Genomic DNA, 24,684 nt, shown 5'->3' on the forward strand with positions numbered 1-24,684 from the left:
TGGGAGGCTGGGAGGCTGCAGGCTGGGAGGCTGGAGGCTGGGAGGCTGGGAGGCTGCAGGCTGGGAGGCTGGAGGCTGGGAGGCTGCAGGCTGGGAGGCTGGGAGGCTGCAGGCTGGGAGGCTGCAGGCTAGGAGGCTGGGAGGCTGGGAGGCTGGAGGCTGGGAGGCTGGGAGGCTGCAGGCTGGGAGGCTGGGAGGCTGCAGGCTAGGAGGCTGCAGGCTGGGAGGCTGGGAGGCTGCAGGCTGGGAGGCTGGAGGCTGGGAGGCTGCAGGCTGGGAGGCTGGGAGGCTGGGAGGCTGGGAGGCTGCAGGCTGGGAGGCTGCAGGCTAGGAGGCTGGGAGGCTGGGAGGCTGGAGGCTGGGAGGCTGGGAGGCTGGGAGGCTGGAGGCTGGGAGGCTGGGAGGCTGCGGGCTGGGAGGCTGGGAGGCTGCAGGCTAGGAGGCTGCAGGCTGGGAGGCTGGAGGCTGGGAGGCTGCCGGCTGGGAGGCTGGAGGCTGGAGGCTGGGAGGCTGCAGGCTGGGCTTCTGGGGGTGGGGGGTGGGGAGATCAGGAGAGAGGTGTGTGCAGCAGCGCTGCACACAGTAGAAAAGCAAGATTCCCTTTGTGTACTTGGTGTGGAGTCCCCGCAGCGTGGGGCTTTGCCACACGTTCTTGAAAGCCATTGTTCGCACGGGGGGGGGGGGTGCCGTAGGTGGGGAGCAGCGCGGGCGGGGGCGGGGCGGGAGCGGAGCTGACACCCGGGGCGCTTCCCGGGTTCCGAGCTGACCCTACAGGGGGGAGAGAGGAGTCGCCCTCCCGGAGGGGGGGCTCCAGCGCCGAGGAGGGCGGGCGGGGGGCGCCGCTGGCCAATCAGGAGGCGAGGCCGCGCCGGGCTTCCCTCCGCGCTCCCGAGCGAGCGGCGCACAGTGGAAAGTTGGGAGCCGGAGTGGCTGGCTCCGGCGGCGGCGGCGGCGGCGAGGGCGCGGGCGCGGGCGCGGGCGCGGGCGGCGGGGGCGGCGCGGGCGGCGGGACTGGGCGCGGCGCCGCAGGGCTCGGAGCGGCCCCCGGGGCATGGGCCGGGCGCGCTGCCGGCTCGGAGCGACACGCCGCGCGCGGCCCGCGGGCACCTAGCCGTCCCGGAGGAAGCTGCGTCCAGACAAAAGCTGCCGCCTCTCCGCCCGTCGGCCCCTGCAGGGCTTCGGCGTTGGTGCCGGTCCCCAGCGGACTGTCGCCTCCAAACTTTCGCTAGGTCGGAGAGAGCGTTCGAGAGCCTCATGAGTTGCTCGGAGAGGAGACCCCCTGCGTGTTGTTGAGGAGGGCTGAGCCCTGCACTCAGGCGCCCAGGGAAAAAAAAAAGAAAAAAAAGGAAAAAAAAAAAAAAAAAAAAAGGAAAGAAAAGACCATGATCTCCCGGGACATTGTCCCCACCGTATTCCTGTTTGCTCTTCTTTATTCCTCCCTAGCTCACGATGCAAGCCCCCAGTCCGAGCCCGAGCCCGGGGCCGGGGAAATTCCCGAGGGGGCCTCCACCTTGGCTTTTGTGTTTGATGTGACTGGTTCCATGTATGATGATTTGGTTCAGGTGATCGAAGGGGCTTCCAAAATTTTGGAGACGTCTCTGAAAAGACCTAAGAGACCACTTTTCAACTTTGCTTTGGTGCCTTTCCATGATCCAGGTAAGGGAACTAACGATTTATTCTTTGTGTCTGTGTTCTTTCTCATTATGTCTTATGCTAAGGAATTATTTCAGGGTTGGGAAGTTTCCGAACTTTTTATTTATTTATTTATTTATTTATTTATTTATTTATTTATTTATTTATTTATTTTTAAATGTGTAGCTGAAAGCCATTGTAACAAAGAGTTGCACTTGGCATCTCTCTTTGCTCCCCGATTCCTACTCAGGTCTTGTGCAGTGGTCCCTAAACCTGGAAGTGTGGAATTACAGCAAAAACCAGAACCCGGAGTCCTGAGCAAGGACGTGGAAATTGGAGTTCATTGGCTTTTTAAATTTTAGAGCTAAAGAATGCTTAATTATGAAGGCAGACTTGGACATGGGCATCCAGCAGCGCTGCTCTCGGCTAACTAACATCCCGCTTGAGAGCACACTCAGGATAACGCTCACATTAGAGAGGGAAGAAAAACCTGTTGTGTGAGACACTGGGGAGCTTGTGAGTAATTACTAGTGGAACCGAGGAGATGAAAATAAGAGAGAAGCCATTCATTTCTTAACTGAATCTATGCATCTTTGCCCCAAGTCATCACTAGGTAGGTTCACAGATGGGCAGAAACATTGTGTCCATGTCTCATCTAGTAGAGATGCATGTAATTTGGTTGTGGGTACTCTTTAAAGGTAGTCAAAGCAAAATAACTGTACTTTCCCCCCTAAAGTCATGGGATTCAGTTGCTCCGCTGTTATAGGATCCTATTTACTTTATCTCAGTTTCTATTTCTAGTGGCACCTTTCTGGAGGCTCAGAGGAGCCCCTCACTGTCATTGCTGAGGGCAGCTTTGCAGGGGGAGCCCTGGGGCTTTTGCCCTCTGACATCCACCTGAGTTTCATTAGCGCAAGTCCCTGCCCAGTTGAAGAAATAAAGCAGTGGTTTCTTAACGGTCCTCCCCCACTGTTCTCCCACATTTTTCCTGGTTTGAAAGTCTCTCTCTTCACCCAAAAGACCTTGACTCAACCTCTTCACAATGGGAGCTTGATATTGAGCATCTCAAATTCTTGCTTTGTGCATTTTGATAAGCATATGAGTTGAGATGATTGCTAGGTCTTAAATGTGGCAGGTTCCAGCTTTCTTAAAAAAGTGGCATGGGGGAGAAATTAAGAGGGAAATAGAACTTTCTGGGATTTTTGGTTGTTGTTCTTCAGATGTTGAAAATAAGAATTTGGGCAGCCCTGGTGGCTCAGCGTTTAGCGCCGCCTTCAGCCCAGGGTGTGATCCTGGAGACCAGGGGTCGAGTCCCACATTGGGCTCCCTGCATGGAGCCTGCTTCTCTCTCTGCCTCTCTCTGTCTCTGTCTCTCTCTCTCTGAGTCTCTCATGGATAAATAAATAAAATCTTTAAAAGAAAATAAGAACTTATCCTACTTTTGGGGGGCATATAGAAGAGTAAGGTAGGTTTTTCTATATTGATTAAACATGAAATGTTCTGTATATTTGAATAAAGAATTAAATGGTCATTTACTGTTTTACTGTCTTAGTAAGACACCTCATGTGTTATGTTTCGACTTATTAAATGTCAAGATGCCAGTTGCGATGCAGTTCAAGACTTTTGCTGTTTTGGAATAGCTTAAATATGTTATTTCTATGGGGATATAGCTGAAGTTGGCTAAAAAGTAAAGTAAAAATTGTTGTCTCTAATTAACATCACAATTCACTTTTCTCCAAAAGACTCTTATGAAATGACGTTGCTGCAAACAACTCAAAAATCACCCCAAGTCATAAATGGAAACTAGATCATCATGATATTTTGATGTGATATGAAAAATTATTGGAATAAATTGTATTGTGGTGTGCTGCTTTCCAATTGTTACCAAATGGGAAAGTATGCTGTAGTTGACTTTCCTATAGTTTAGCAATCATGTTTCAAAGTGGGGAAAACTTGGCACGCTATAGCTTTTTTGAAATAATATGAGAAAATGATTAAATTGGTTCCATAAAGTTAATTGCATGTATAATTCAGCAGAATTAACATTATTGTGATTCAAAGTAGAGAGAAGTGGCCAAGTGTTTATATTTTCTAAGGCTATTTAAATATTTTTGAAGATAGAGAGATACAAATTAAAACATACTAATAGCCTTTAATTTACTTTGCTGATTCACTTTACTGGATTATAATATCATCTTTGTGTGATATTTGTGTGTTTGTGTATATGGTGTGTATAATCATTAAGAGTTTTTGATTCTCTTGTACTTTTGATTGGTGATCAGCATGGAATGACACAAAGAGCCTTGAATGGGGATTGGCTGTTTTACTGAGTGACATTAGAGAAGTCAATTTACCTCTTTGCTCAATTATGAAATGAGAGAATTGGATTTGAGCATCTCTAAAGTTCACTTCTGACTATGACATTTTATGGCTGGCTGTTTTACTTGTGATGGTTTTTCATGCTCCTAACACCTATCTTTATGATTGGGTGCTACAACTGACATGGAGAGAAGTATGTGGACTTTAATACAATAATTATAACCTTGACTACCTATAGCTTTTCAAAGCTGGGTAAGATCTGAGATATACTCGAAGGCATTTGACAAAAGCCTGTAGGCCTTTGCACATGATTGCTTTGGACTTCTGCATTACAATTTGGCTCAAGGTGTATGTTTGTGGGTGGGGGCAAAAATTAAGACACATGGAAAACACAGACATACATGAAGTAGAAGTCTAACAAGTTAACAAGGAGGTGGTAAAATCATTCAGAAAATGTGCATGCAAGGAAGCCAGTGTCAGAGGACCAAAAACACACCCATGGTAGGAGGAAGGATCAGGGAGGATGAGGATCATGAAAAGTCAAGCCAACCGTTTTGATGCTGGCTGTGGTTAAGATGGGTTTTTCACTTCCATAATTATATTTACTGTATTCATTTCTAACAGTTTTATTGAGATATAATTCCCTTCCTATATAATCCTTCATTTAAAATGTATAATTCAGTGGTTTTTAGTTTATTCCCAGGCGGGTGCAACCATCACTGCAGTCTGGAACATCATCACTTCAAAGAGAAACCCTGTGCCTTTAACTTATCATTCCCTTAGCTTCCTATCATCATCCTCCCAGTACTTAGCAAGCACTAATTTACTTCCGGTCTATAGATTTTCCTGTTCTGGCCTTTCATCTGAATACGGGCTTACACTATGTGGTCTTTATTGACTGACTTCATTCACTTTAGCGTAATGTTTTAAAGGTTCATTCATGTTATAGCATGTGTCAGTACTTTATTTCTTTTAATGGCTAAATAGTACTCCATTGTGTGGATATACCACATTTTGCTTACCTGTTAATCCATAACGGCTCTTTAGGGTTTTGGCTATCATGAATCATGTTTCTATCAACATTAATGTACTAATTTCTGTGTGGATATATGTGGTGTTATAATTTATAATAAATATATATTTGGTCTTCATTCCCATTTCTTGCATAGAATTCCTAAAACCCTTATAATATCCTAAGTGATGAGAGCCATGAAATTGTCTTTTGTTGTGTTAATGGAATGACTTTTGGATCCCACCTATGGATGGAGGCTGGTTGCCAAGAGGTTCAACCATGTGATTAGAGGGATAGAATTTTTAGTCCCATCACTGACTTCTGGGGAGGGGAGAGGAGTTGGAGGTTGAATCAATTGCCAGTGGCCAGTGACTTAGTCATGACTATGTAATGAAACCTCCATAAAACCTCAAGAGGACAGGGTTTGTATTGCTTTGGGTTGGTTCACATGTGGAGATTTGGGGAGAATGGCACTCTCAAAGATGGCATGGAAGCTTAACACCTCTTTCTACATACCTTTCCTCATGCATCTCTTCCATCTGGCTATTCCTGAGTTGTATTCTTTTATAATAAACTGATAATCCAGTGGGTAAGTAGGTTTCTTGAGTTTTTTGAGCCACTCCAGCAAATTAATCAAAGTTAAGAAGGAGGTCATGGAACCTCTGCTTTATAGCCAGTTGGTTGGAAGTACAGGTAACAGCCTGGACTTGCAGCTAGCCTCTGAAGTGGGGGTGGGGGGGGGTGGGGGAAGGGGCGGGCAGTCTTGTAGAACTGAACCCTTAATTTGTGGAATCTGGTGGTGTTGGAAAATAGCTTGTTGTGATGTGAGGAAATCCTCCATCCCCACAATGAAATTGGGTGCTCACAGCGCAGAAGAATGTATGTTTTCATTTCTCTTGGGTCCACAACTAGGAGTGGAATTGCTGGATCATAGTGACTCTATGTTTAATTGAGGAACTGCCAGACTGTCTCCAAAGCCTTTGTACCATGTTCCATTCCCACCAGCATGGAAAAGCGTTCTGATTCCTTCACATCTTTATCAACACTAGTTTATTATCAAACTTGTTGAATCTTACATATTCTTTTTTGCTGTGCTTTTTACAACACTCAAATTTCCGTCTTTCTCAGCACATGATTTTGAGGAGGGCCAATGGTCTTCCTCTAACTACAGCTCCTTTTATCACTCAGTTTTCCAATTCTCCTCTCTGTAAGACAGGTGCAGTATGTATAATAAGTCACTTTATATAAAGGAAAATTCCCTTCTTCTCTTTCATTATGTCTCTGTCTTCCCCCCCCCTCCAGGATATCTTTTATCTGTCTACGTTCATTCATTCACTCACTTACTCACTCACCTGTCATGTTTCCAGCATTGCTTCAGACACTGGGCATACAGTTATCTGAATAAAACAGACAAATACTAAAAAAAAAAAAAAAAAAAACAGACAAATACTTCTCTCATAGAGCTTCCATTCTCCTGGGAGGGAAAACAGGCAATAAAGAAAATAATCAAAACATATATGGTGTGTTTGTTGGTGGTAATTGGCCTAGAGAAAATTAGAAGCAGAACAAGAGCATGAGGAGTTTGAAGTGAGTTGAATGTGCTGATATTTAAAATATGGTGATCAGGGAAGCTCCCAGTCGAAAAGGTCACATTTGAACAAAGACTTGAAGGAGATGAAGGAGGGAAGGAGCAATGAGGATATCTGAGGAAAGACTTTTGCAGGTAGAGGAACAATAAATGAAATGTTCTGAACATGGCAAGAGTATCCTGACATGTTCAAGGAACTGTGAAAAAGATCAGTGTATCTAGAGCACAATGGGGAATACGGGGAAGTTAGGAGGTGAGATCAGAAAGTTGGTGGGGCACTTGGTGAAAGGGCTCATAGGCCACTGTGACTTTGGCTTTTCTCTGAGTGAGATATGAGCCATTTTAGGGTTTTGAACAGAGTAGTAACATGATCTGACTTATGCATCCACATAATCATTCCATTGTAGAGCAAGGGCAGAAACAGGGAGGGTAGGAGACTATGGTATCATTTAGGAGATTATTTTATCAAAAAGGTGGCATATCTTGGTGAAGTTGGTAGCTGTGGAAGTTTGGGAAAAGAGTTGGATTCTGTATATATTTTGAAGATTAAAACCAAAAGGATTTAATGATGTGTGAGGAAAAGAAGACAAGGCAGATGCTGAGGATTTGTTTTGAGTGAGTAGAAGCATACATAGCATAGCCATTTACTGAGATGGAGAAGAATGAGCAAGAAGCAGATTTAAGAAAATTTTGGGAGGATGAGGCTTTTATTTTTGGATATCATTAAGCTTGAGATGTTTTTTGGTATCCAAGTGAAGATATTAAGAATGCTGTTAGATATATGAAATTAAGGTTCAAGGGAAGAGGTCTGGGTCAGAGATATACATTTGGGATCCAAAGGGGTGTGTGTGTGTGTGTGTGTGTGTGTGTGTATATATATATATATATATATACACACATATATATATATATATATGACATTTAGGGCTGTGAGTCTAGATGAGCCACTGAGGGATTGATTAAAGAATAATAGTAAAGGTACCCTATATATATATATATATATAATATATATATATAATATATATATATAGTAAAGGTACCCTTATATATATATATAATATATATATAGTAAAGGACCCTGCCCTGAGATAGCAGCAGAAAGACGAGGATCAACCAACAAAGGAGCCTGAGAAATTAAAGTCAGTGAGGGAGGAGAAGAGTTTATTTATTTATTATCCTAAAAGTCAAGAGAGGAAAGTATTTTCAGGAAGAAACACTAATTGGTTAATTAAGAGGAGAACCGAGATTTGGCTAGTCAATTTAGCAATGTGGAAGTCATTGATGACTCAACAACCATAGTGAAGTGTAGTGATGCTCCCATGTGAAAGCCTGTTTGGCGAGAATTCAAAAGAGAATAGGAGAAAAATAATTGGAAATCTTTGGAATTATATTGTTGTTTCCAACTACTGGAATGGTTGCTTTGTTCATGAAGCAAAAATTGAAATAGTTTTGATAAATGATTCAACCAGTATTTTACAAAGTGCAAATTCAATGTATTAGAAAGAACATCTAATTTGGAACAGAAGATTTGTTTTCTTTTCCTTAATCTGTCATTTGAACAAATCATTTAACCTTGCCAGACTTCTGTTTCTCTATCTATAAAATTAGTGCCTTGGTAGGTTATTATTAAAGTTTGTGATTTTAATGACTAATATGGTGAAAGATAAGTGACTGCAAAGAGATTCAAAGTAGCAAGGACTTGATTCATTTGGAGAAATATCAAAGTTATTCATCTTTGCACTTAAAGAGTTTCATTGTAAAAAACCTGTGAATCTTCAGTAACTTGGTATGATTCTTTCCATAGGATTTACAGTGTTAAGAAAGCACTTAAGGACTTTTATGAAAAGATTCTCTTGGAATATTTTTTCTAGGCAATAGCATAATCACCAGAAGCCGTAATGAATAAAAAGATTTTTACAAAGAAAATATTGTACATTTAGACTTTGAAAACCTATACAAATTTATATGAACTGAATTTCAAATTGAAATGTTTTGAGTTCCGATAGTATAGGAAAAAGAGCTACAAAATTATTAGTCTCCTTTTGCTTCTAGCATATTCTATAGGAAGAAGGATTTTCATGAAGAAAAGGATTGGTCTTTAAAGTCCAAGAGAAATCCAGCCAAAGGCAATGAACTAACATTTAATGAGATATTTTGGCTGGAGGATGATAATTTCATTTCCTAAGGTGATAGAATATTTTAACCCAAGAGAGTAGATACTATGTCTCTGGATGTTTTCTGAGGATATGTAGAGGTGTTTTTCTATGTACAATGAAAACTTTCTCCCAAAATATATAAGGACCAAATTTTGATAAATCCAATATGTTAAATGTGTTAGGGATGTTTCTCTCTAACCAAAAACTCTCGGACTCCCACAGAATGGTGTTTTTTTTTTGTTTTTGTTTTTGTTTTTATTTTTTGTTGTTGCTGTTAAGTTGAGGAGCACCTTCTAATTGATTGTTGGTAAATCAGAATTTGGTTTTGCTTGTGGTTTGTCTCTGGTCAAACCAACAATATCCATCCTCAGTGGTCTTTATAATTTTGCTTACCTACCTTTCTCTCTGACTTGACATTAACCTCCTTGGGCAAGGACTGCTCCATTTATCCCACTACACAAAGCATGTGTTCTTTGCCACACTGGTCCCTTGAACACCTGACCACTGCTTTCTAACTGGGGAAACCGGCAAAAGAATTTAAAAATATAAAGATGAGCCATCATATTTATTGATTCATCCACTTATTCTTACTCATCAGTCAATAATAGACTTCTTACTATTTGTCAAGGACTGTGGTAGGTACTTTTGATGAAAAAATAATGAGACATAACTTACAAGAAGTTAACAGTCAATGTGGAGAAGAACAAGAGAAATAGCAATATTATATTATATACCATGATACATTTTATAGTGGAAAGAAGAATAGGGTGCTGTGTGAGCCCAAAGCAGTGCCCCTGATTCAGAATTCAAAAGGTGATGGTCCCCACAGGGTTTCTGAAGTATCGCCTGGGCTGAAACCTGAACAAAGTACACAAGTAAAAGCAGTTTATCAAAATATTAAGGAGTTTGGATTTCATCCCGAAAGCTATATGGAGCCTGGAGTATTGTAAGTGAGGAGTGACATAATTGGGCTTTCATTTTAGATCTTTATCTGTTGGATGGATTGGAGTAAGGCGTCCTGAGAGCTGAGAGATGAAATCTGAGGCTATCACAGTAATTCATGGGGGAAATACTGAATGGCTTGGGTATAAGAAGGGAGGTTATAGATTTCTGAGCTATTAGGAAAGTCCAGTGGACTGGATTTAGCCCTTAGAACATGGGAAAAAGGAAATCCGAATCACTGTTTAGGTTAAAATATGCAATTGGCATGCAATTGAAGAGAAAATGTATATAAAGTTAACTTTAAGAGACACTGTCAGTCTTAGGCTGGTTGTCTTGATAATAAGCTCCTTATACATTAACTTGCCTAAAATAAAATTGCAACCAAAAGTGTTGGGCCGGGGGGGTGGGGATCAACAATGAAAATGAGAGTACAACCAAGTTCTTTAATTGTAGTATAATTGACATATAGCATTAACTTCAGGTGTACAACCTAATTATTTGTTTATATTGTGAAATGATCACCACAATAAGTCTAGTTAACATCTGTCACTATACTTAATTAAAACAATTTGTTCTCTTGTGATGAGGACTTTTAAGTTTTACTGCTCAGCAACTTTTAAATATGCAATACAGTGTTGACTATAGTCACCATGCTGTACACTGTATCTTCATGACTTACTTGCTTATTTTTTAACCCCTTCACCCATTTGACACCTTCCCCAACTCCCATGCAACCACCAGTTTGTTTTCTGCATCTATGAGCTTGGTTTTGTTTTACAAGTCCATGTATAAGTGAGATCTTAGGATATTTGTCTTTCTATGTCTGACTGATTTTTTAAAAAAGATTTTATTTATTCATTCATGAGAGACAAAGAGAGATAGAAAGAGAGAGAGAGAGAGAGAAGCAGAGACACAGACAGAGGGAGAAGCAGGCTCCATGCAGGGAGCATGATGTGGGACTCGATCCCAGGTCTCCAGGATCACCCCTAGGCTGAAGGTGGCGCTAAACTACTGAACCCCCTGGGCTGCCCTGTCTGACTGATTTCACTTAGCATTATACCCTCTGGGTCCATCCATGTTGTTGGAACTGACAAGATTTCCCTCTTTCTTATGGCTGAATAATATTTCATTGTAAATATACACACACTTCCTTTATGGACTCATCCATTGATGGATACTTAGGTTGTCTCCATATCTTGACTATTACGAATAATGCTACAATGAATATGGGGGTCCATATATCTTTTTGAGGTAGTGTTTCTGTTTTCTTCAGATAGATACCCTAGTGGTATTGCCAGATATTATGGTTGCTCTATTTTTAATTTTTTGAGGAATCTGCATACTGTTTTCCGTAGGGGGCCGCACCAGTTTACATTCCCACCAACAGTACACAAGGGTTCCCTTTTCTCCATATCTTTGTCAACATTTGTTATTTCTTGTCTTTTTGATAATGGCCATCCTAACAGGTGTGAGATGATACCTCACTGTAGCTTTGGTTTGCCTCTTCCTAATGACTAGTGATATTGAACATATTTTCATGTACCTGCTGGTCATCTGTATGTGTCTTCTTTGGAAAGATGTGTATTCAGATCCTCTGCCCAGCTTTTAATTGGATTGCCTGAGTTTTTTGCCAAGTTCTATCTAAGGTTCAGAATGTTAGCTCATTCTTCACTTAAATAACCAATCCACCCATTAGTAACATTCTAACTGTGGCAATAGACTGTTTATCTTTATAAATATGTAATGATGTCATTACATATTTGGATCATACCATTAACTCTCCTTGTTTTGATTGCATGCTCACTGAACAGCCTTCTGATAATTTAACACAATGCACTTTCCTTATGGGGAGAGAATGCTCTGGTCAGACTTGTACATACATCAGATTCACTAGACAGTTATATTCCTCACTGGTAACTCATACTTTGGCATACCAGTTTTATGCATCAGTCTGTAGTGTTTAAAATATTCTGACAGTGTCAAGTTCAAATTTTTGAGTTTGCAAGTCTGAGAGCCAGACCTTGGTTGGTGGTGAATATTACAAAGTAAATGTCTCCCTGTGTGGGTCTGTTTGGGTGGCCTGTCTGTCTCCAGGTATCATTCCTCAAGAATCTCCAACTGTCAGTGTTAGTATGAATAGTGCCAAGGAGCTGTTCTGTCCACTTGAAACTTATATAGATGACAGCTGAAGCCATTGGAATAAATGAGATCATCCAAGGAGAGTATGTACACTGAGAAAACAAGGACAATAGGCTATGGAGAACACAAGCATTTACAAGACAGAAGGGAAATTCACAAAGGATTCTGGAAAGGAGAGTTCAGGAAAATAGGAAGAGAAACTTGAAGGAGCAGCATTTGAAAATCTAAAAGTTTATTAATTTTAAGCGAAAGAAGTTGTCGATTCTCTCCATTTATAAGGTTACTAAAAATAAAAGTTAAACTCATAGGCTGAGGTGGGTAGTTCATTAGTGTTGTGGAGCTATGAGGCTGAAATGGGTAAGAAAATGATGCTAGCAAGTGTAGTCTCTTTATTTCATGAAATATAACATTGTGGTTAAAAGCATGGGCTGTGGAGTCTGATGCTTGGGGCTGAAGCCTGGCTCCATCATTTACTTGTTGTAGGATCTTAATTTCTTTGTGCTTAAGTTTTGGTAACGGAATTGTGAGAATGTGAGGATTAAAATAATAGATGTCTAAAACTTAGCACAACCCTTTGCACACAGTAAATTCTCAGTAAACGTTAGTTATTGGGACTTAGTTTTGAGAAAAGCACTTTTTTTTAATATAAGAGAGAGGGGAAAGAGGAGAGAATGTTTAAGTACTGCTGGGCAAGAGTCAGTAGAGTAGAAGAGATGGAAAATGCCAGAGAGAACAGATAATTTATGAAACCAGGACTTTAAGGAAGCAAGAAGGGATAGGATTCAAAGTAGAGGGATTGGTTGTTGGCAGGAGAAGACCTTCAGTTCCTTAGAGAAACAGATCACAGACAGGCATGGTCATGGATGAGCTGGTAGGTGGGGGTGCAGGATGTTGGGTCACTTATTGTCTGATGGACTCTTTTTTTTTTTTTTTAACAGAAACAGAATAGATAGTCATTTGATGAGAGGAGGGAAGTGGCAGAGGTTAAATAAGGGATTTTAGAATAATAGAATTTTGGAGGTAGAAGATGACTAGGGACACATGGATTGTTTCTCAGGATAAGTATAGTTCAGAAGATGAATTTGTAATGCTTGAACACTGCCTAGCTATGCGATTTCTTTAGCAGCTCTCAGCAGCTTGGGCATAACTGGTGAGGTTGACCATTGCATTGAATCAGGACTGGGATTTTGTTGAGCAGGTGTGACTGAAGGAATAGGATATGGCTGAGAAGGATATTGATTAAGAGAGAGACTGAAGTGATAGATCATGGAGTCAGATTTAGATATATTGGACTGACAAAGGTAGAGATGATGCATGTGAAGGACAATATGACAAAGAAGTTGAGGTCATTGGTGAATAATAGCCAGAGTGACTATCAAAGAATTTAGTTTGCAATAGCAAAGGAAATTTGGCTAGAATGAAGATCATGGGATTAGATCAGGGAACTTGAGTCTGCAGAGTTGAATGTGGTTATTAAAGTAACCCAGATATAACAGAGCTCAGAATGATGAGGAAGATAGTCAGGCATCACATATTTATTTAATATGAATTATTGAGAAGTCTCCAGGTGACAGTTGACAATGATGAAGAGGGTTAGAGGGTGTTAGAGGTGGCATGCACCCCAAAATGGCAGATGTTTTCTCTGAAAGTAGAGAAATAATGAACTGGGAGTGGGTAAAATTCTGACCCACCTCCTGACTCTGGTGTATCTGAGATGTTGGAGAATGAGCAGACCCCAGTAGGACTGTTGGGGAGGTGGTGCCATCCAAGGACAACCCTGTTTCAGCTAAAGTGGGAGGTAGATGGAGAGTTCTGTGGGAAGATGGGTTGGAAGGTCATGGGATTTGTGAGGGCATAGGATGGTGAATGAATGGGTCAAGAGAGGAAGCAGATTAATGAGAAGAGGAATATTTTGCATTTGAAGCAGCAACCACAGACAATCGTGACATAAAGCAGGGTGAATACGCTGGTTGCAAAGTCTAACCGAGGCTTGTGTATAAATTTAAGATACAGGTCAGACCCTGGAAGAGTTGGAACCTTATGAAGTTAGCAACTGTTGGCAACTCTGAGCGCAGTATGGCTAGTAGGGACTCCAGAGGAAACATCTCATCTCACATGTCTTATTGACATAGGCGAGTAGCATAATTTTTATTTCTAGTAAGAACAGCTACCATTTTAGTTTTTTGAGTGGTTACTAGACCAGAGAATGAGCTAGATACATTCCGTGCTTTATCTCATTTAAGACTCACAAAAACTCTTGAGTGATAGATATTATCTTTGTTTTACATATGAGACAACTAAAACATATATTACATGAACTTTCACAAAATGTACAAAATCTGGAAAAGAATAGCTTTCTATAAGTTATTTTTTTTTTTTTGCCACTTTCTTTTGTTGTGAAAAATGTGTAAGATTGTGGGAATGTACCCAAGAAGGCATAGCAAAGGGACCACTGTGTGAGTTTGCTTAAGGCTGCCAATAACAAAGTACCACAAACTGGGTGGCTTAAACAACAGAAATTTATTGTCTTACAGTTCTGGAGGTTGGAAGTCTGAAATCAAGGTGTTGGCAGGGCTGTTTCCTTCTGAGGGCTGTGAGAGAGAATCTGTTCCATGCCTCCCTCCTAGCTTCTGGTGCTTTGCTGGCAATCTTTGGTGTTCCTTGGCTTGTAGATGCACTGAATTCTGCCTTCATGTTCACAGGGTGGTCTCCCCGTGTGTTATGTCAAATTTCTTTTTTTATAAGGACACCAGTCATATTGGATTATTGGCCCACCCTACTCCTGTATGATCTCATCTTAACTAACTACATTTTCTATAACCTTATTTCCAAATAAGGTCACATTCTGGAGTGCTAGGGGTTAGGACTTTAACATGCATTTTGCTGGGACACAATTCAACCCATACTGAGACCACTCAGTAAGTAACATTAAGAAAACAAAAGTCTTTAACTCTTACGAGTCAGTTTGTTCTAGAGATTTCTAATAACAGTGTTTGTATCAGGAGTATCATGGACTCTAAGTTCTAAACCCTTTTTGGATAGGAATGGGATTCTCAATGGAAATTTTGGAGAGAGGCATCAATATAGTGGTTGTACTGTTTAAGTCCTTAAAAGTAATTTGAATTTTTAAAAAAATCTGTGCATTTTACTCTTAAATCATTTGGTACTTGAATTCATTCACTCTTAAAACATTTAATTAAGCATTATTGATTTTTTTTTGGTGATGTTGAGACATTTAATTTTGAAATGGAGAAAATTATAGGAGCTAGGAATTCTGAGAATTACATGTGTGTTCCAAAGTATTTGAGTTTGTATACCTCTAGGTTTCTTTTCTTGGAAACTTCAAACGCACTAATTGGAGCAATTTTTCCACAGCACCAAATCTCTGAGAGCTTACCTTTAAGCACTGTTTTATAGCAGGTGGGAGGAGTTCCTTGAAGTTCGCTGGCTGGAAGGAACTCTGATTACCACTGAAAATGCCTCAGGGCAATGGTAGCTGTTTTTGCCAAGATCTGACCGGGTGAGGCCGGTTAAATGAGACTTATGGGTGATGGAAAGAAATAAATTCATGAGATGGCTTTTATTCTTTAATTTTTTTAAAACTAGGTAGAAAGTCGAGACAATACATTATTTCAAGAAGCAATAGAGAACAGGATTCTAAAAAGTATTGCAGTATCTGGAATATCAATTCTTAAGATTCAAAGTGAAGTCTGTTTTGTTTTTTGTTTAGTTCATTATTTTTACTTCAAAGTCCTTTGCCAGAGCACACAGAAAACCTCATTTCTATTGTTTCGTATTCCCCAGAGAGCCTTCTCTGCTCTTCTTAGGTGAACATGTTCACCACCCCCTGGATCAGATGGTCACACTTTTGCCTTTAAGTTTTCTCCTAAGCCACACCCTATGTTGGAATGTCTCCTGTGTGCCAGACATTTTCATTTCTAGAATTAAAATATTCTTCAAAATTTCACCTCTTCCAAAGAATTTTCCTGGATTATTGGAAAAGTGTCATTCAACATTGAGATCCCCATTTACATTTATTGTACTTTTTATGGACTTAATTTATGCCTTTGATAACCTCACTGCTTTTTTTTTCTCCTTCTACATTATAATAGTTGACTTGATTAACAGTTGACTTGATTTATCTTGACAAAGCAAAATTTGATAGTTAGACAGGATTGCATAGATTTTGAGTGAATGGAGTCTAAACTCAAATAGACCAGTGTTTGATTATTAGTAAGTTACTAAGTTCTCAAAGCCTTAGTCTCCTTACCATTATACATACAGTCACACTTCCTTGTTGAGTTGTGAGAATTAGAGGAGAAAATGCACTAAAACATTTGGTATGAAGCCTGACATAAAGTCAGGCCTCAAGAGGATTTTTCAAAGGAAATAACACTTGACATAGAGTCAGAACACCTGGGGCTTGGCTCTGTAACTGGACATGTCCTTTGACCTCTTAGAACCTGTTTCCTTCTGTCTAAAATAAGGATATAATCATTAGTGTGCTGTTAAATGGTAAACCACTGGCTCTGGAGCTGGGGGTGGGGAGGGGTCTTCATTTATAGCATTTGACAATTTCCATGTTGTAAATACTCTGCCAGTGCCAATTTCAAACTACCACCGCGATGTCACTGGATGTGGAGCTGAGAATAGATGTGCACAATTGTCTCACCCAGCCTTCCACAGAGGGGGATATTTATGTTGAAAGGAGGTGGTATTTTGAAAGGACTTAGTGTAGTAGGTATTCACTAAATGTTAGCTTCACTTTCCTTGGAAAAGTCCTTTAGAGGGATAGAATTATTGACTGTAGAATTAATTATGTTGGAGGAAGCAACATTGTCTTCTCCATGACAATTTGAGAAATTTCAACAGTAAATAGCCAGAGAGACCACAGGCAACACCAGTGCAGAAGTGGAACAGGAGGACCCAGCACCTTCTTAAATATTCACTGGGACATCCCAGGTGCTGGGATGTGAGATATCTCACATCCATCAGCATCCCCTTTCCACACCACGTGCATGTTTTCCTATGTTCCCCGACTCAGCAAGGGTGCTACCGTTTTCTCACAGCTGTTCCAGACAACACCCTTGGAGTCTTCCTGGACTCCTCTCTTTTATACCCCACTTCCAGTCACTCTGCAAATTCTTTTGGCTCTGTCTTCAAGTTTTAGTTTGACCACTGCTTACCCCCTCTACTCTGAGTCACTTTAACTGATCTCCCTGTTACTCTCTCCAGAGCTGTCAGGGGAGCTTTTAAAATGAAAGGCAGCTCACACTATTCCCCACTCCCCTTTCTGAGCTTCTTATTTACTTTTAGCATATTGGTATTTTTATTAATTCTTACAAGCCAAGCACACACCCTCTCCAGAACCATTGCTGTTCTTTCTTTCCCCAGAATCTTGATTGGCATATATCATGACTTCATAAAGCTCCTGGCTCAAAGTTACCTCCTCAGATAGGCCTTCCCTGACCACCAATCTAAAATAGCTCCCCATACAACTCTGTCCTGTCAACCTGCTTTATTTTTTCTTTTAATAAACTTAGCACTGCTTAACATTAGAGATGATGTGAATCCATTTATTTGAGGTCTATCTCCTCCACTCACTATAGACACCATGAGGGCGGAGACTTAATTCTCATGCATGAATTCCCTAGAGCCTCACAAATAAGGCTCCCTGACTTATAGAAGGCACTTAATACATAGTTATTCAGTGAAAGGATGAATTTTTGTAAATGTTCCATGTGTACTTGAAAGAAATTCTTTAATTGTTGAGTGCCACGTTCTGTATATGTCCATAAGATCAAGCTTGTTAACTATGTTACTCACATATTCTCTTTATAGTTAGTGCCCAATTGATCTATCAGTTTTTGAATAAATTATATTAAAATTTTCCACTGTGATTGCGGTTTTGTTAATTTCTCCTTGGAACTCCAATCAGTTTTTGCTTTAAGGATGTATTGTTAGGGGTATACTGGGTCAGGATTATTCTATGTTCTTTGTAAATTCTCCATTTTAACATTAAATATGGGGTCATCTTTATCTCTAATACTTTTGCCTGTAAATACATTTTGCTTGGTATTCATAATGCTATTTCATATTTGGTTGGCATTTTTGACATATATCTTTTGTCCTCTTGTTTTCAAACTATTTTTGATAATCAAGTTTCATCTTGTACTTTTATTGTGATTATTTATATGTTTGGACTTATTATCTTATTTTTTGTTTTATATTTGCTGTGATTTTTGTTAATCCTTCCCCCCCTTTTCCTGCTATTAAATTGAATTATTATGCTATTGTTTGATAATTATAGATTGCATTTCTCTTTTATCACCACTACTCTTAATTTAGTTGACTTAATGAACTCAGTTAGTGTCTATGCTACTGTGTAAAACAAAGGCATTGGGATGCTTTATTCCAATCATCTTACTCCTACCCTCCATAGTATTAACTAGTATATTAGATCCATCTTGTTTTTGAACCCTAATGAGTCATTTCGTTTATTTTTTATTTTTATTTTTATTTGAGTCATTTCATTTATATAGTCAGTGTTTGTATAGGTTTGACTTGTTTACTAATTTCTTTCCTTCTTGTTACTTCTAGCTTCCCACTCTATTTTGGATTCTTACATGTTTTTACCCATTCTTTCTTAATTTCCTTACATTCTTTAGTCATTTCTTCCAGGAATTTTATATAAATTTTATGTAAAATTGTATATAAATGTTAGTTGATAATCTCAGGAGTTTCCTGGGTAAAATTCTGAACTAGCCCCCTGTACACAGCAAGCAAGGAAAGACCAAAGAAAGAGAGGCCACTCCAGATGGGTAGGTGGCAGGTTTAATAAGCAGGGGAGCGTATGATGCTTGTCTTGGGCAGTAGCAAGATGAATAGTCCTCTACATCTATCCCCCCACCCCCAGAATCTTAAGAGTTTATGTAGAGGCCTTCATGGGGTTCAGTCATGTATATAGTTCTAATGGTCTCAATAACACATTATTCTCTCAAGGCTTCATCCTTGAAAGTAGCTCCTCATGTGGGAACAGTGGGTCAAATGTACATTCCAAGAATGGGGAGAGGGTGAAAAGCCTCCACCTTGCATTTCAATCTGTGGTCACCTCCTTTCCATGATCTCCTTCAGCAGTAGGAAATTCTTTTGGTCTTTTTTTTTTTTTTTTTTTTTTTTAAGAATTTATGTATAGCATCTTAATTTGTGACTAATAGTTTAGTTACTACAGGGTTTGGTATCTAACTTAGCCCATTGAATATTCTTTTATTGTTTTCTGACTTCTTTTGTTGATGAGAAATCTTCTGTCAGTTTAATTGTTCGTTTTTGGTTAAGCTATCTTTTCTTTCTGATTATTTTAAGATAGTTTCTTTGCTTTTTTGTTTCTGCAGTTCCTTAAAAGTGTCTCAGCATGGATTTGATTTTGTTTTTCCTGCTTGAAACCTGGTTTGCCTCTCCAACCTGAGGACTTGTTTGTATTCAATTTTGAATAGTTCTTATCTTTCAAATACTTCATCTCTTTATTCTATAATGTCCTCTTTATAAAATTCTATTAAGTATATTTTTGGTCTTTTCATTCTGTTCACCAAGCTTCCTTATCTTTCTTTCATATTTTCCTTTTTTTTTTTTTTTTTTCCCTCTTTGGTGCATTCTTAGTAATTGCCTCAAATTTTGCGTACACTTCTCTTCATCTCTATCTACTCCACTATTTAAATCATCCATTGAGTTTCAGTTTATTAAATAAATTTTTTAAAGATTTTATTTATTTATTCATTAGAGATACAGAAAGAGAGACAGAGACAGGCAGAGGGAGAAACAGGCTCCCTCCAGGAAGGCCGATGTGGGACTTGATTCCAGAACCCCAGGATCACGACCTGGGCCAAAGATAGACACTCAAGCACTGAGCCACCCACTGCCCAAGTTTTCAATTTCAATAACCAGTTTTTTATTTCCAGAAGTTTCATTCAGTTCTTTTTCAAATTTGTCTATTTTATTTTTATCATATATTCTTCAATATTGTAGTCTTTTTAATATTGTTGCGTTATTGCTACCTCTTACAGTGGCACAAATTCTCTCCAAGTATTTGGTGTACTGACTCTCCCTCATTGTGATTTGTTTCCTTGTGTGGTTGCTAATTGTTGACTGTGCATGCATCTTTAGCAGGGAGGCTAGTGTACTACCAGATTGTGCACTACTGGTGTTTATAGAGAGGTTTACATTTGCTTTTGTTGCCGTCTTAAAATTACTTTGTGGGGTAATTTTTTTGGCTTTGGATTCTTGTACCATAGAGTTAGTACACTCCTACTAACCCTTATATGTTTCTGGTCTAGGATTTCAGTTTCTCTCAGGAGATTTATTCACCCCGTTAGAGACCTGGATAGATGGCCAAGTTTTCTTGCCAATTTTCTAGGTTAGTGAGAGGAATTTTACCTGGTCCCTGTTCTGCTGATGCGGCTGAGATTTAAGCAGAGTACTCTGTTGTAGTTCTCTGATCCAAAAGAGCTGATACCAAGAAAATTATACCTATATGACATTAAAATTTTAGCAGCCAAACCCTCTATCAGGATCTGATATGCTCTTTTGTTGCCATGGTGACAACAGAAGTTTAATTCTGATTTGAGTTCCTTTTTTATTTTAGGTGACTAGAAGATTTCTCATTATTTTTATCACTTAAGTCTGGCTGTTATATTAAAAAGGAAACTTTATATTTTATCCAGCATTTCTGTTTTGTAGGGGGAATGGCTTCCATGTCCGCTTAGTCTGCCACTTCTCATATATTCACGCTTTTTCTTGCCTCTGTATTTTTTCCCGTGTCCAGAATTCTCCCATTAAAAAAAAAAAGATTTTCTTCATAGTAAAATGTTTGCCTACAAAGCCTGGATTATCTCTCAGGAGAGCTTTACTAAGTTTTCAAGAAAAAATAATCAAAATTTTACAGAACTACTTCCTGGCAGTAGGAAAAACGGGAACACTTTTCATGAGATTGGCATAACCCTTGTACCAAATAACTAATAAGGAAATACAAGAAAGAAAAATCATAGGTTAACTTCCCTCATAAGTCTAGATGCAAAAATTCCAAATGAATATTAACAAATCAGTCTAGAAATACATAAAAAGAAACTTAAGTAATGCCTAGGTTGTTTTTATGCCAGGATGAAAATGATTAGTTTCACACCAGAAGTAAATCATTATAATTTATTATATTAGTGGGTAAAAGGAGAAGAATCATATGATCATCTCAATAGATTCATTTGATATATATCAAATGTTATATATGCTTTCATTATCAAACAAGGAAACAGCTCTTAGAAAAGTAGGATATGCAGTAACTTTTTAAATCTAATAAAAACCTCATAAAGAACTCATCTAAAATAATTATCATATTTGATTGTTAAACTAAGATTTTTCCATTGAAATTATAATCAAGTTAAAGATGAAATAACATTTAACTATACTGTATGTATACAGATGACACAGTTTTCATTTCCAGTATTATTTACTTATGCCTTCTCTTTTCCTTATGGTCAGTTTAGATCAATTTTTCTATTTCAAGGAAACAGCCTCTGTTTTCTTGATCATCTCCAGTTTTTGTTCTTATTTTTATCAATTTGTGGCCCTATTTTAATTATTTCTTAAGCTTCCACTTTCCTTAGTTTTGTTCAGTTGTCCCTTTTTATTTCTAAATTTAAATGTTTATTTTTACCTTTCTTATGATACAGATATTGGAGGCTTTTAACTTTAATTCATATGTTTTCTATATTTTTATGACCACTTTAGGTGCATTTCCGAGATTTTTATCTGTTGTATTTATATTGTTGTCCAATGCCATAACTTTTTTAAAGTTCCATTGTGATTTCTACTTTAACCATGTCTTTTTTAAATGGGACTTTGCAAAGAGAACTTTTTCCGTTTAATTTTATTAAGTTTTTAATTTTAATTCCAGTGTAGTTAACATAGATTGTTATATTAATTTCAGATGTACAATATAGTGATTCCACAATTCTATACATTATACAGTGCTCATCATGATAAGCATATTCTTAATCCCTTCACTTATTTTATACATCCCCCCACTCACCTCTCCTCTGGTAACCATCAGCGTTTTCTTTTTTTTTTTTTTTTTTTTTAAAGATTTTATTTATTTATTCATGATAGTCACACAGAGAGAGACAGAGAGGCAGAGACACAGGCAGAGGGAGAAGCAGGCTCCATGCAGGGAGCCTGATGTGGGATTCGATCCTGGGTCTCCAGGATCGCGACCCGAGCCAAAGGCAGGCGCCAAACCGCTGCGCCACCCAGGGATCCCCATCAGCGTTTTCTTTATAGGTAAGAGTGTACCTTGGTTTGTTTCTTTCTCTCTTTCTCTTTTTTCCCTTTGTTCATTTGCTTTGTTTCTTAAATTTCACATATGATGAAATCATATGATGTTTGTCTTTCTCTGACTTATTTCACTTAGCACTATACTCTTTAGCTCCATCCATTTTGTTGCAGATGGCAAGATTTCATTCTTTTTATGGCAGAGTAATATTCCATTTTGTGTGTGTGTGTGTGTGTGTATACACCCTCTTTATCCATTCATTAGTTAGTGGACACTTAGGCTGCTTCCATAATTTGGCTATTGTTGATAGTGCTGCAATAAACATAGATGTGCATATATCTTTTTAGTTAGTGGTTTCATATTCTTTTTTTTTTTTAAAGATTTTATTTATTCATGACAGACACACACACACAGAGAGAGAGGTAGAGACACAGGCAGAGGGAGAAGCAGGCTCCATGCAGAGAGCCTGACATGGGACTGGATCCTGAGTCTCCAGGATCACACGCTGGGCTGAAGGTGGCGCTAAACCAGTGGGCCACCGGGGCTGCCCATGTTTTCATATTCTTTGGGAAAATACCTAGTAGTGAGATTACTGGGTCATAGGGCAGTTTTATTTTTAATTTTTTAGGAGCCTCCATACTGTTTTAGGAACCTCCATACTGTTTTCCACAGTGGATGCACTGGTTTGTGTTCCTACCAGGGGTTCACAAGAGTTCCTTTTTCTCCCTGATTTGCAGTTCCCTTATGATAAGTGATGAGCATCTTTTCATGTGTATCTTGGCCATCTAGATGTCTTCTTTGGAGAGATGTCTGTTTATATCATCTGCCCACTTTAAAAAAATTACTTTGTTTTATGGGTGTTGAGTTGTGTACGTTTTTAATGTATTTTGGGCACTGACTCTTTATCAGTTATGTCATTTGCAAATATCCTGTCCAATTTCGTAGATTGTCTTTTTGTTTTGTTGATTGTTTTCTGCGCAGATTTTTATTTTGATGTAGTCCTAGTAGTTTAATTTTGCTTTTATTTCCCTTGCCTCAGAAGAATGTTGGAGAAATTACTATACTATATACTATATACTATATACTATACTATATAGTACAGATACTATACTATCTGTACTATATTCTAGGATTTAAATGGGTTCAGGTCTCACATTTAGGTCCTTAATCCATTTTGAGTTTATTTTTTGTGTATGATGGGAAAAGTGGTCCACTTTCATTCTTTTGCATATAGCCATTTAGTTTTCCTCACATCATTTGTTGATGAGACTTCTTCCTATTGCATATTCTTGCCTCTTTTGTTGAAGATTAATTGACTGTGTAATCATGGATTTGTTTCTGGGCTTTCTATTCTGTTCCATTGATCTATGTCCTATTTTTTTGTACCAGTACTATACTGTTTTGATTACTACAGCTTTGTAGTATAACTTGAAATCTGGAATTGTGATATCCCTACAGCTTTGTAGTATAACTTGAAATCTGGAGTTGTGATATCGCTAACTTCATTTTGTTTTGTTTTGTTTTGTTTTGTTTTTTAATTTTTTATTTATTTATGATAGTCACAGAGAGAGAGAGAGGCGCAGAGACACAGGCAGAGGGAGAAGCAGGCTCCATGCACCGGAAGCCCGATGTGGGATTCGATCCCGGGTCTCCAGGATCACGCCCTGGGCCAAAGGCAGGCGCCAAACCTCTGCGCCACCCAGGGATCCCTGTTTTGTTTTGTTTTAAGACTATTTTGGCTCTTGGAGGTCTTTTGTGGTTCCAATGCAAATTTTAGGATTATTTACTCTAGTGCTATGAAAAGCTCTGTTGGTATTTTGATAGGGTTTGCATTAAGTTTGTAGATTACTTTGGGTAGTATCAACATTTTAACAATATTTGTTTTTCTGATTCATGTGCATGGAATGAATATCTTTCCATTTGTTTATGTTGTCTTTAATTTCTTTCATCAGTGTTTTATAGTTTTCAGAGTATAAATCTTTTACTTCCTTGATTAATGTCATTCCCAGGTATTTTATTATTTTTGGTGCATAACCATCTGTTATTTAAGAGTGTGGTTTTTAGTTTCTGAACATTTGTTTTTTTTCTTTCTGTTCTATTCAAAACAATTTATTGAGACTTCTTTTGTGAACCTGTTTGGTCAGTTATTACTTTTGAAATATTTGAGTGTGTTTGAAAATCTATAGTATTCTCTGCTTTTTGGATATGTGATTTTTTAAAGATTTTATTTTTATTTATTATTTTAGAGAGAGAGAGAGAGAGAGAGAGAGCTGGGGAGAGAGAGGGAGAACCTCAAGCAGACTCCACGCTGAGTGTAGATCCTGACTTGGGGCTTGATTCCACAATGCTGAGATCATGATTTAAGCCAAAATCAAGAGTCGGATGCTCAACCCACTGAGCCATCCAGGCAACATGTGGTGGATATATGATTTTTTACATATATTTTAGATAAATATGTTTAGATATTAGAGAGAGAGGCAGTATAACATGGTGGTTAGGGACACAGGTTCTGGAGTTGACTTCCTGAATTTCAGTTCTGGCTCTGCTACTTACTAGTTCTGTGAACCTGGGCTGTGGA

General features: G+C 38.9%; 1 protein-coding gene across 1 annotated transcript in view; it reads left to right on the plus strand.

Annotated features, from left to right (window-relative positions):
* Positions 1 to 1,380: 1,380 nt before the first annotated feature.
* Positions 1,381 to 24,684, plus strand: part of HMCN1 (hemicentin 1) — a 456,859-nt gene continuing 433,555 nt past the window's right edge. The window contains 1 exon segment of the mRNA XM_025430103.3: positions 1,381 to 1,656. Within this exon segment, the coding sequence (XP_025285888.3) occupies positions 1,383 to 1,656 (274 nt within the window). The 5' untranslated portion in view covers positions 1,381 to 1,382.

This window comes from Canis lupus, chromosome 7, assembly GCF_003254725.2.
Source record: "Canis lupus dingo isolate Sandy chromosome 7, ASM325472v2, whole genome shotgun sequence".
Classification (NCBI taxonomy): Eukaryota; Metazoa; Chordata; class Mammalia; order Carnivora; family Canidae; genus Canis; species Canis lupus.